This window comes from Mus musculus, chromosome 13, assembly GCF_000001635.26.
Source record: "Mus musculus strain C57BL/6J chromosome 13, GRCm38.p6 C57BL/6J".
NCBI lineage: Eukaryota > Metazoa > Chordata > Mammalia > Rodentia > Muridae > Mus > Mus musculus.
The window spans coordinates 76,912,410-76,925,957 of record NC_000079.6 but is presented as its reverse complement, the minus strand read 5'-3'; the positions used below and the strand labels follow the sequence as shown (position 1 = coordinate 76,925,957).

Genomic DNA, 13,548 nt, shown 5'->3' with positions numbered 1-13,548 from the left:
TTGATAAGCAATTCTTCAAACACTATAGATGACATTATCCATGTCCAATTCATACAGGCTACTACTTTTTCACACCTGCCTCCTTCCCCCATAGCACAGGCTGATTTGTAAGATTCAAGATAGGACATATTTTTGCCCTTCAAAACAGTTGTTACTGCCATGATCTTCACAATAGCTATCAAGTTCCAGACAAGCTGATTTCTTTTCCTGGCAGAAAAATATTTGACCCAGCTCTGGACAAAAGCAGAGAGGATTTATAGCCGTCTCTTCCTCTTTGCTGCATGCAGTGGCATTGTTAGGATGATAAACAGCACTGTCCAATTTTCTGGACTCAAAACACTTCAACTCCTTTTTTTTTTTAACTGTCTGTAAAAACAGTGTCATGTCTGTAACTCCCACCCCCAGGTACCCAGTGCTGGGAGAGATAATTACCTTGTCATCTCTGTCATCTTCTTCCTCTTCGTCCTCCAGCATGTCCTCCACTACCTACAAACAGAAACACATGTTGTTTTTCTGCTCTTAGAGGAGAGGATTTTGTTCTGTCATTTTGAACCCTTTGAAATTTTTATTAACATTTGAAACACATGCTCTAAGAGGAGAAGCTTCATCTAGAGAAGAAGATTATGCAAATGCTCAGCCTTTAATTGATCAAAGCCATGGAAGAGAAACTCAGTAAGGAGAAACCTACTCTTGGAGAAGGTTTGGTGTCAAAGAATCTGAAGTATGCAGAATGTGAACTAGCACGCATCTGCAGGTTGATCTAAGTTATGAGATTTCCTTTCCAGCTCTTCTGCTGCCTGTTTCAATCAGGTGTTTTAAACCCGGAGCAAGATAACTAAGCATGAAACAGCTCCTGTATTTCTAACTTAAGATAAAAACTTATTTCTATTAATTGATTCACACTGGTGGTCTGTGGCATAAAACTAACAATGAATGTCTTTAATGGTCCCAATTTTAATTTTGATGTATAAAATCAACTTGAGTGATTTTCTGAGTCCCACTTTTTGATTTTGTGGGTTACCTGAAATAGCCTTTTTAACTCTTTGTAATTTCTATCCAAGGATCACAAATATATATTACAATTACTATTACATAATTAAATATGAATAATAAATACAGCTTACATTGGTAAATATACATACTTTCAATTTTTATTTTTATTTTATTTTATTGCATGGGTGTTTAATCTATATGTATGTTTATCTATAACTTGCATGCCTGATGCCCTTGGAGGCCAGAAGAGAGTTTCAGATTCCCTGAAAATGGAGTTGCAGATGGTTGTCCACTGCCATGTGGGTGCTGGGGACCAAATCTGGGTCCTTGGAAGAACAGCCAGTGCTCTTGACCTTTAAGCCATCTCTCCAGCCCCAATATACATACTTTTAAATGGAAAAGTTATTCTGAATTTGACAAACAATTTTTACTCTCTTTGTTCAATATATAATTATAAACTTAATCAATGTAGCTTCATGAGGCTGGTGGCCTACAGAAGGTTTGAAAACTGTAAGGTTATGAAGTAATGTCCATGTCTGCCTTAACAAATAAGCAAACTATAATTTCACATTTCAAATAAATATTTTACCCACAATAACATGTACATTTGTGTGCTATATGTAGAAATTAAGAATAGAAAACTGTGAGGTATTTTTCAGTTAGGCCTTAGAGAACTATAATTATGTAGAATGTACATTCTTTATCATTTCTAATTCTTATGTTGCTTTAAAAAATGGAGTCTGTATATCTCAACATAGAACTAGCTGAAACACAGTTAGTAAGTACTTTGAAACCTTTCTCACCAAGCTTTTGATGATGGAAGTACCAAGTCCTTCTTTTACGTAACTCTTTCATACCAATAGAAATGGATTCTGGGTGAAAATGCCAATACTGCAGACTATGCTGGAGAACTGTGTGAACTGAGACACTGGGCTATTCCCACTTACTTTTATTAAGTCCTCTAAAAGCCTTCTGGGACTTTAATGAATAATCCAAACACACATTTCCAGTTCTCATGAACCAGCATATAATTAAAGACATCTGAAATCACAAAACTGTTCCTCACTTATTGTCACACTTCATATCTCTTGTTAAACAAGACTTGTGACTTTCTTCTTCAACAGTGAGTACCTTAAATGGGCCCAGAAGCATGATATGCTGCATGCAATATGTACTGAGAAGGTCTATTATTGGGCAACATGCAACTGATCCAGCCTCTGCAAGGAATCTGTGCTCGTCATGTTCTTTAACTATATTCAAACAGCTCCTAAGTATTGTCATAAACGCCGGGCCCAAGGTGTACAATATAGGTAATGTGTGAATAAAAAGATGAGGAAGCACACAGAGACTCCATCAATGTTCACCTGAACCCTGTAGCACTAAAGGAGTGGCTATCAGATAAGCCTTCATGCGGACTTTTGACTGTTCATCAGCTTAAAGCATTTACATTATATACAAGCATACATCAGTGACAATTGTGGTGATGTATGATAGGACATTCAAACTGATTGTTTGTGAAACAGACTAGGTTTCATCAAAAGAAGTCACTGACCCTCATGAGAGTTTTTTTTTATTAAAGAACTCTTTATACCACAAATAAAAAAATAAAATTATCTTACAAAAATTTAGATTTACTGTTTCTGCCACAACCTTACTTTACAACCCTGAGTAAACACATGACTAGCATTTATTTAAGACTGTTTTCAGTTTATGTAACAGAAAAGCTGACACTGACAGTGGCTTAAACAGATAGCTCAATCTTCTGACATAAAAATTCTGTTAACAGTTGCTATCTCAGGTTTACCAGAATTATAATCAAGGATGCTTAACCCATCCCCCTCCCATCCAGTATGCTAGTTTTCAGCCACATGGTACAAAGAAAACCAAAATTTCCACTAGGAGATTTTTGCTGGTAACTTATTAACTATAACTGTGACATGTTACTAGAGAGAATGGGAAAGTACATATTCTGCCTTTTTAGACTCTCTGATGAAAATAAAGTAGAAGAGGATTTAAAAAAATGTAGATTTAAATAACAGACTTTTTTCTTTCTATTTTGCTAAAGTTGGCCTTGTAGTGTCATATAAAATATAAAATGAAAATAAACTCAAACCATATTTGAGCTAGTAACAATTAAAATGTATTGTAGGGTTGGGATTGGTTGTGCAGTGTGTGTGATCCAGTCTTACATAGTCAGCACCAGGTACAAACTGTTTCCTGTGTCTCATCTCTACAACACTAACCATCCTGCCTTACTCCCGGAAGGCAAATGGGACAGATTATGTTTTACATATTGCAAGCTACTTAGCAGTTGTTCAAGAAATATTTCTGGTCAGATAAATAGATAAATTCATCATCAGGCTGTCATTTCCTTAGGCTTGTTTTGTTTTCTAGTGTCTGTCACCTTTCCTGCCTCAGCCTCTCAAGTGCTAGATTTACAGGAGTGCATCACTGCTCCTCCTGGCTCTGGGTCTTCACATGTCCAGACCAACCCTACAGTGTAGCATCTACCCTGTAGCTGACCTGACTCCCATGAAAGATTTATATCTAACCAGTGATGTAAATGAAAAAAAAAGGCAAATGATTGAAATGCTTTGGAAGAGATGCTTACAGAAGGCACCCATCTGCATCTAACTGTAAGGATCCAGGGAGCCTCACTATCAAATTAACTTCCAAAATTTCAAAATATGATTGAAATCTAAAACAAATCACTTGGCTAATTTTTACATTTTGCAAAGGATATTGTGTTCAAGTGTGACTTGAGGAGGTCTACAGAATTGGGCCCTTCTTTTGTGAAATCCAAACTGTTATTACCCTGCCCGAGTGGGTAATTGGCTACATGCAATTACTCGACAAATGTGCAACCAGATCTCCCCAACACAACCATTTGCTTCTGCATTTGGCAGAACAGCATCATGTTGAGAGAGGCCTTTGTGCTGTGTATTACCAAGGGCTTCCCTTCTCTGTTGCCTTTTGATGGCTACATCACAGGCATTTACACATGAGGATTGATAACACAGATGATGGCTTCCTATTGATTTCTATACATCACTCCAGAATATGCCCCACCAGTATATGTTCAGGTGAAGCTTAAAATGCTTTGGAAACTAATGTTGAAAAGAGCCCCATCCCACAGCTCTGGTTAAGAACCCAGTGAGATCATGCAACCCGTGTACCAAAATAAATACTCAAACATGTTAGCTAATGATGATAACAAAATGTCAAAGTTTCTTTAATGTTAACTTTGAAAATTAAATTATACCCCTTTTCTTCATATATTCTGGTTGACATAAAATTCTGTTTGGTGTTTTCACTGACCCTAAGAAACATGTATCAGCATATGATGGACCTAGATGAAGATTCTAAATTGAGGCAATGGTGGCTTTGTGACTGATCTTCAGGCACTAATGACTTATTGAAACAAATGGACAGCTCTGAATGTGCATGCAGCTTAGAAGCAGGGCTGTGTTATAAGACACACTCCACTTAATATAAGAAGCACGAAAACAGCAAGTCGAGCTAAAAAATTAAACTGTGTACTATTGAAGTACATTTAACTGTGATGCAAAACTAGCTTTCCCAGACCTCAAACAGCACCTGCTATTTCAAATAGTGCTGGAGTTTTAACACTTAAATGAGGAAGACAAATAGAAAACAAAAGTCCTTGCCTCAAATGCCAGCTCTGTCCTCTTCAAAGCAACCCAAGTAAATGCTATATAGCCCATTGTCTAAGTATTCAAAGTTTAATAGTGCAAAAATTGTCAGCAATAATGTAGTTACTAAATACACACACACAGACACACACAGGTAGGGCTGGGGAGGGAAGGATGAAAGGAGGGAGAAAGGGAGAGAGGCGGGGAGAGAGGCAGGGAGAGAGGAAGAGAGAGAGAGAGAGAGAGAGAAAGAGAGAGAGAGAGAGAAAGAGAGAGAGAGAGAGAGAGAGAGAGAGAGAGAGAGAGAGAGAGAGAGAGAGAGAGAGAGAGAGAGAGAGAGAGAGAGAGAGATCTCCCCTTTAGGGGAAAAAGGAAAAATGAGAAAAAATGCATTTGTTAGGAAAAATACATTTAATAAGTTAGGTCCCCCCCCCCCTTTTTAAAAGAGGATTCTCTAAGGCTCTAGAATTCTTTTTTCCAAATCATGCTTTCTGATACCTTGCTTGAAAGCAAATAGTATTAATCAAACAAAGGAAGGGCACTAGGGAAATCAGAAAGATGTAATGCAAGCAGTTAAAAGTGACACGACCTTCTGTAATGTCACTTGTCACAGACTTATAAGTCACACACACTGGAAAAAGGTCTGGAAAGAAACTGATGCAGTACTATTCTTTGAATGTAATACTAATAAAGATGACATTTTAAAAAACACACCTAGGCAGCCTCCAACATAGTATGCCAGCAACATTACAGTCAAAGAACAAGTAGATATCATTATTTTTAAAACATAGCATTTCTTCTTCCATATCCAATATTTGCTGAACATTTGGCATTAGCATATAAAATTTCATGTGTGGTTGTACATTTGTAAAAAAATCTCTTTTCAAAAGGGAACCAACTTGTATCTACAGAATCTCTATGTCTTAAGTCGTTGAAGGGTGTTCTTTAGAGTTTGTGCTTTCCAATGTAACACACTGCAGAGGGGCATTTTATAAATTATAAGAAAACAAAATTTCATCTGGCTGAATTGTTAAGAATCCTGGTAATATGAATAAAAGTGCATGCAGATGGTTGTAAAGCACATGGAGAAAGACTAGAAAGCAGTGGAACTGGTGACTCCGTTATTAATGTCTCTATAGTCTGGTTACTAATATTACATTGTAATACCAACTTAGGGTGTGTGTATACAACCAAGGCAATGAAAGACATTTAAAGGTCCTTAAAAATTATGAAACAAGAAAAATTATGATTTTTCTTAGGAGTAATAACTTTCCCTTGTTTAAAACCCTTTATATTAAAAAAAAGCAAAAGAAACTGGCTTATATTGACCTTATTAGCATTAGACACATGGAGCCCTAAATTGCCTGCAAAGTCATTGCTGGCAGAAATAGTTTCTTGTGTGTTTATGTTTCCTTAAAGACAATATTTGAATAAAATGTATGGTTTGCTAGATTCAGAAACAATAGTTACACATGTCAAATGTTTTGATTCCAACAGTCTAAGTATATATGTCATATTTAAAGAAATCACAGTGACCACATGCACAATAGCAGTGGTAAATATTAAAATAAGAATATTGTCAGAAGTTTTGAATTTAATTCCATATTTGAAACATCCAATGGGTACAGATGCTTGTCTTTGAAAACACCCAGAACATGTGCCCATTTCTAGTGCATGTTTGGAGAGAGTAGAGTGTTTTTACCAAGTCTAGATTTTGTTTAGGTCAACCAAATGCATAAGTCCAGCAGAGCATGCACTTCTCTGTCAATGGATTTATCACAGGTATAAGTGCAATAGGAAATTGTGGGATGCCTAGGGATTGAGAAAATGCACATAACCACTCAAATGATTTTGAGAGCACCAGAGTTCTGGCTGAAGATGTCTGTCATCAGTTAGATCAGTATAGATATGGTTGGGCAGACTGTCTTTCATTGTTGGACTTGCTTCTTCTAAACCTTTTGAGAAGAAACATTTACAGAATGAATGTAACAAGTAAACTACATATATAATTTATTACTTGTGTGTAAAAATAATAAGTCCCACAAGCATGTCTGGAGTATACTGCTTCATCCCAGCACTTCTCAATGCACATAGATGTATGATGGCCTCCTAATTTGAATCATGCTATTATGAATTTGACCTTGAAGTAGTTCAGGTACAGTAGTTTTCAAGATAACTGGGGCGCTAGACATAATAATAACTGGTGTGATAGGTTGCCAGTGGAAGCTGAATGAATTGCAATACAAAAGAAGGCAGACTAGAACGAAAAGCATTAGCACTCATTGCTAAAAAGACTTCCTGACTTTTAACAGAGACTCAAAGACAATTATTTCATGGAGAATGCATTTCAGGGGCTCATTTTGGGAAGTGCCATGTTGTAATTTAGTCTGGTTCTTAATAAGAAGTATGGCTTTAATGCACCTCTCAGATGGCTGTTGATTCATGTCACTGATTATGTATAGCCTGCATTCTGCATCATCAACGGCATCCTTATTTGCAGGATGATATGCTTTGCTGGAAGGGACAAGGACAGTAAATTTACTTGACTGTCCAAAAGGATGTAACCTTTTATTTTCTTAAGTGTCATTTTAACTTAATATTCAGAAGAAACCTTTTCACTGAGAAATCTAAACAATAACTAATACAAATCCTATATTCAACATACATATCTTAAATGAATTTCTCTTCATATTTCCCTCTGGGTTTCTTAAATGTTTATCATTACATAAAGTACTCTGAGAATTCTAGTGTTTATTTGAACTATGTCTCCATCTAAAGGACTCACAATGTATTGTAGGTTTTGCTTGCCAAAAAAAAAAAAAAAAAAAAAAAAACAACAACCCAAAAGATCAAAAACATTGGTGTTGTTAGGATATTGTGTGTTAATCCAGCTGACCAGGATCACCGGGTTACCATTAACCTCTAACACATTATTTAAAATGATATTTCCTTTAAAGTATTATTATTTGCCAAATTACAATAATGCATAAAAAGGCCAAACATTTTGAATTATTTAATGTGATTTTCAAGTAAAATTAAAAATGGGCTCATTATAAATTTGTTTTAAAAACAGTATTTTTGAAGTAAAATACTTTGTCGTGTTCTTAAGCCTTAACGTTAAAATCCAAAGTCTCATTCCACAACCACACCACTTTAACAAGACAGACATAACTGAACATTTTTGGATTTGAAAACAACTTTAGTAATTTTACACCTTTGGGCTGCCTCATGCAAGCCCCTTTGTATTATTTAACAGCTCTGCAATGAAGAGGAAAAGTTGGCATGATGTCTACTCCACTGTGTGCCCTGAAACAAAATGTCCCTTGCTCTAACTCCATCGTATATGCTCAAGAACACTAAAGGTACACTAGGCCATTTCTATTTTAAGCAAGGGATTACTTTCACATACAGTAGCACAGATAAATACTACATGTTTGAAACATTTGGGCTTTATAAGAAAAATATTTCCAAATAACGCATTACTCTTAGAGCTTAATATTGCCAACCTTAGCCGGGCGTGGTGGCGCATGCCTTTAATCCCAGCACTCGGGAGGCAGAGGCAGGCGGATTTCTGAGTTCAAGGCCAGCCTGGTCTACAGAGTGAGTTCCAGGACAGCCAGGGGTACACAGAGAAACCATGTCTCGAAAAACTAAAGAAAAAAAAAATATTGCCAACCTTTTGGATCTACTTAACTCTTAGGAAAGTGTCTTTTAAGCAATATTCTGAGTCGTGGCTGGAACAGGAGGAATGGGCTGTGGGTTCAGGAAAGGATTCAGATACTGAGTCTTTCTTTGTTATGATTTTCACCTACAGTGTTACAAAAACTGAAAAAATTATGTCAGAATATTCAACTTTAAAAATGAAGCATGTTGGTATAAAAATAAGTCCTATAGTCCTAAGCTTACACATTTTTTCTATAAATAATGATAAAGTATTTCAAATCTTTTTTGTGTAATGAGAATCATCTTCACAAAAGAAAGGTCTAGTGGGGCTTTTGGATTGGAAAGAATATGGTCACTGAATGACAAAATTCAGTATAAAAGCTGGAGTGTAAAGAATGGTCAGGAAGCACACGCTATCTGGTAATACTCATGAGCTTCCTGCAGTAAGTCAGAGCTTGCTCAGTAGCCTTGCTGAGCCTGTCTGGTGCACTTATCATTTCTGCTTTATGTAGTATACTATGTGATTGCTAAATTAGTGCACAATGCATTTATAATATTTATAGTACCAACATTTAGTTAAATAACCTTTATGTAAGATTTATGTTGATTTTTTATTTCCCGTTTAATGGCAAATTATGAAGAGCATGTTTCATAAAGATAATTCTCCATTTAAATTCATCAGTCCATTAAATATTAAAATTATGTTTCTGATGCAATCGAGAACAAATTTGTCCAGCTTCAGTGATTAGTTGCACTCATAAAAATTAGGCTTGATTAATAAAATTTAAATGCTTGATTAAGTTGACATTTTCATGTTCCACTCTGATTTATTAAAATTGTCCCTGTCTCCGGGCATGGTGTGGTACCTTTTCCATTCTCCTACCCGACGCGTCCTGTGTGAGGTTTTCAGGAAAGGGGATTTTAGTGGACCTACTGGCACTTTCAGAGATGTCCCATGTTAGCTTATGGTGCTGTCTGCCTTTGTGTATACATGGCAGACAGACAGAACAATAATCAGGAAATAGTTCTTTCTGACTTACCTGAAAAAGTGGCATACATTTATAGCGCTCTATGAGAATCTATTTCTAAGAAGCTTAATCTGCTGGATATTTTCTTTGCTCAAATTTTATCATATGTTCTAATTTTTATCATTTGATGCTTTTATTGATATTGACATATACATTTTATCTTTGAAGGTCATCCCCCCCCCCATGACACACACACTCATACACAACAGGATGATTGGTCACATTGGTTTTACATTACCTAGGCATTTGGCATTAAAATTTGTGCAATGGCTCTGTGGAAAAGACATTTTTTAGAAAGTCTTGTTATGCATCTTAGCTGACCTGAAATTCAGAACGTACCCCAAGGTGGCCTTAAACTTAGGACAGTTCTGGGAGTGAAGGTGTGTACTTCCATGCCCAGTGAAAACCATCCTTTCCAATAGAACTTAGAAGGTAATATTTCAAGAGGGTTGCTGGCTCCTGTGGCATCTAAACCACCCTTGATACTCACAACGGCTTACTCTGTTACACACTAAGTAAGGTAGCTAGTGGACATTTACTGAGCCCTTACTATGTGCTTGACATATTGTGTTCGCTGGTACATATCTGGAAGAACAACAATGTAGCTATTGTCCTCATTGCCCTGGGAGAAAAATTAAGGTGTAGAGCAATTTTGGATAAATTTGTGTAGCTAAGAAGTAGAGAGTTTGGAATTTAATTCCTTGATTTTTTTGTTTGTTTGGCCACTGACAATATAGACAACATATTATTTGAGAATGGTGTATAATAAACTGTCTTTTCATAAAAGCAACAGTAGCAGAAAACTCAGCTATTTTTAAAGTGATGACATGTAATTGTAATTTTCCTTTTCTTATACCATTAAATATATTCAGTAACAACTGACTGATAGTGTCCTCAAAGGTGTAATTTCAGTTTGGCTTCTATCATACTATTTATGTTGCATATATGAGAGGCAAGAAAATCTTAAAAGTTGTATGTTATTCACAAATTTACTTCACACAACATTTTAAAAAAATGCAAGATTAAAGGCAATTAGAGTCCCAGTAATACTGCTGATTCATAAGCATCTTCTACAAGCTGATAGATAAACCATTTGTTGTTTACCTTTGCCTTTTTAAAAAAATCTGCCTTTTCAGATTTATTTGTAAATTATACTGTAATTTGTTCATTATTTCTTTTTTTATATATTTTATTAGATATTTTCCCCACTTACATTTCAAATGCTATCCCCAAAGCCCCCTATACCCTCCCCTGCCCTGCTCCCCAACCCACCCACTCCTGCTACCTGGCTCTAGCATTCCCCTGTACTGGGGCACATGATCTTTGCAAGAACAAGGGCCTCTCCTCCCATTGATGGCCGACTACCCAGACACTATTGCATATGCCAGAAAGATTTTGCTGACAGGACCCTAATATAGCTCTCTCTTGTGAGGCTATGCCAATGCCTGGAAAATACAGAAGTGGATGCTCACAGTCATCTATTGGATGGAACACAGGGCCTCTAGTGAAGGAGCTAGAGAAAGTGCCCAAGGAGGTAAAGGGGTCTGAAACCCTATAGGAGGAACAACAATATGAACTAACCAGTACTCCCACCCCACCCCCCATCCCTGAGCTGTGTCACTAGTTGCATACCTTTGCCTTTTTAATGAAGGTGTTCAAGTTCTTAGCACCTTCATGAATCACAGGCAATAAGCATCTACCAACACATAGTGCATTTCCTACAGCATCCACTGTATAAGTGTGAGAGCCTGAGTTTAGACTCCCCAGCATGTAAAACCTGAGTGATATGAGATACATCTGTATCCCCAGTGCTTATTGATGGGGATAGAGAACAGAGACAAGTGGATCCCTGAAGCTCATTGGCTAGCCAGCCTCATTCAAACTATGAGCTTCAAATTCTATGTGAGAGCATGTCTAAAAAAATAAAGGCAGTGAGCAACCCATATCAGCTTATGATCCTCACACACACGTATATAACCACCCACATGCACACATACATATTGCATACACCACACTCAACCTCACACAACATACCACCAAAAAGTGCCCATCCATATACATGAACAATTCCACCAAGACCACCCAACTCTTTTGCTGTTGTTCTTCTCTTTTTCTGATTTATTTACTCATTTATTTATCCGTTTATTCAATTATTTAATTATTCATTCATTCATTCATTCATTCATTCACTTTACATTCTGATCCTGATGGGTGTGCTTAGTCCTGCAGTGACTTGATATGCCAGGGTTGGGTGATACCCAAGAGAGAGGGGGGATTGGGGAGGAGAGGGACCTCCCCTTTCTCAGAGGAGGAAGGGAGGGAAAATGGGGGTGGGGAGAACTTTGGTGATTTGGGGATGGGGGACTGGGAGGAGGGGATATTGGGATGTAAAGTGAGTAAATAAATTAATGAGAAAAAAAAGAAAATAGAATGGGTTTGGAGAAAGACAGAACTTATTATTGAAATCTGAGTCGTTAAAGGTTTGTAAAGAAGTTAGGACAAGACACATGGTCACATATGAGGCTATGCCAGTGCCTGGCAAATACAGAAGTGTATGCTCAGAGTCATCTATAAGATGGAACACAGAGCCCCCAATGGAGAAGCTAGAGAAAGCACCCAAGGAGCTGAAGGGGTCTGCAACCCTATATTTGGAACAAAAATATGAACTAACCAGTACCCCCAGAGCTCATATCTCTAGCTGCATATGTAGCAGAAGATGGCCTAGTCGGCCATCACTGGGAAGAGAGGCCCCTTGGTATTGCAAACTTTATATGCCTCAGTATAGGGGAATGCCAGGTCCAAGAAGTGGGAGTAGGTGGGTAGGGGAACAGGGCGGAGGGAGGCTATAGGGAACTTTCGGGATAGCATTTGAAATGTATATAAAGAAAATATCTAATAAAAAAAACTATCTTAAATGTCTTATGCATTACTGTAATCTGCAAGTTAATGTGAATTAGAACTTTATGATAAAGTAATCACAAAGGAGTGGAAAATAGAAGTGAAATCACCAACAGCAGTGCTACTCAGCAACCAACTCTACTAATTTTTGGGTACTGTTCATTTCTGTTTACTTTTTGTATACATTGAATATACTTTACAAAATTGTGATCACACAGTTCATCCTGTTTCTGTCACTACTTGGGATACACTGGATGTTTTCATCAGTTGTTTATAGACAGTGTTCTTAAGGTAGCTTATGTGAATAAAGGTACAAATCCTAGTGGTTCTAGAAAAAAATACAAATTTATTCACTTTACATTACAATAGCAGCTCCTCCCCCATGAGGCCTCTTCCCCCCATCCCCCCACTTCCCTCTCCTTTATCCCTGAGAGGTAGAGGTTCCTCCTGGGGAACCAACCCTCTCTGGCATCTCAAGTCACTGCAGATCTAGGTACATCCTCTCCCACTGAGGCCAGACAAGGCAGGCCAGTTAGGGAAGCAGGATTCATAGGCAGGTGTTGTTTTTCATTAACTTATTTATTCGTTTTACATTCTGATCACAGTCTCACTCCATCCTATCCTCCCAATCCTGCCCTCCTCTCCCCTCCCTCAACCCCTTCCCCTTCTCTTCTAAGACCACCTACTACAAGCTATAGTTAGGAGCAGAGTGTAATAGAAGAAACCCCAGGCCAGGAGTGAGCAAGTGGTCTCCATCTCGCCTCCTTTATCATAATACAATTTGGTGATTAGGAAAAGGATGAGGCACAGTGTTTCATCCAGAAACAATGAGAAAGGCTAAATAGGACTAAGCAATTCATCCTGAGACCTGAGAAACCTATCAGTATCCTTTGCTCTTTTCTCTGGCATTTCATTCCTCAATTAAAAAAGACAAAGGTAGGAAAACAGGCCTTTAGAAGTTCAGGGTTTTTTGTTTGTTTGTTTTTTGTTTTTTTAAATTAGCTTACATGAGGAAAAAAATAAATAAAATCACTTTAGAGTAAGACATTGAAGCAGCATGAAGTGCTGTGTTCTTTCTGCCCCTGAGAAGGTCTGAGTGGCTCTGGAGACCTGGTACTCCAGTTGCTGTCTAAGGCTCCAGCCCTTTATGGAGGCAATGCTTTCAGCTGTCCTTCAGTGGTAAACACACTTTGGTGGAGCTAGAGGTGGGTTTCAGGGAAATTGGACATAGTTCTACTGGAAGATCCAGCAATCCCACTCTTGGGCATATACCCAGAAGATGTTCCAACTTGTAATAAGGACACATGTTCAAC

The 13,548-nt window shown here is 37.6% G+C and overlaps 1 protein-coding gene across 13 annotated transcripts in view; it reads right to left on the bottom strand.

Annotated features, from left to right (window-relative positions):
* Mctp1 (multiple C2 domains, transmembrane 1) overlaps positions 1-13,548 on the bottom strand; it is a 650,923-nt gene that overhangs the window by 107,327 nt on the left and 530,048 nt on the right. For all 13 annotated transcript variants that reach the window (XM_006517462.4, XM_006517466.4, XM_006517464.4 and 10 more), the window contains one exon: positions 433-486. In XM_006517462.4, the coding sequence (XP_006517525.3) occupies positions 433-486 (54 nt within the window). The remainder of the gene's footprint in view (positions 1-432; positions 487-13,548) is intronic.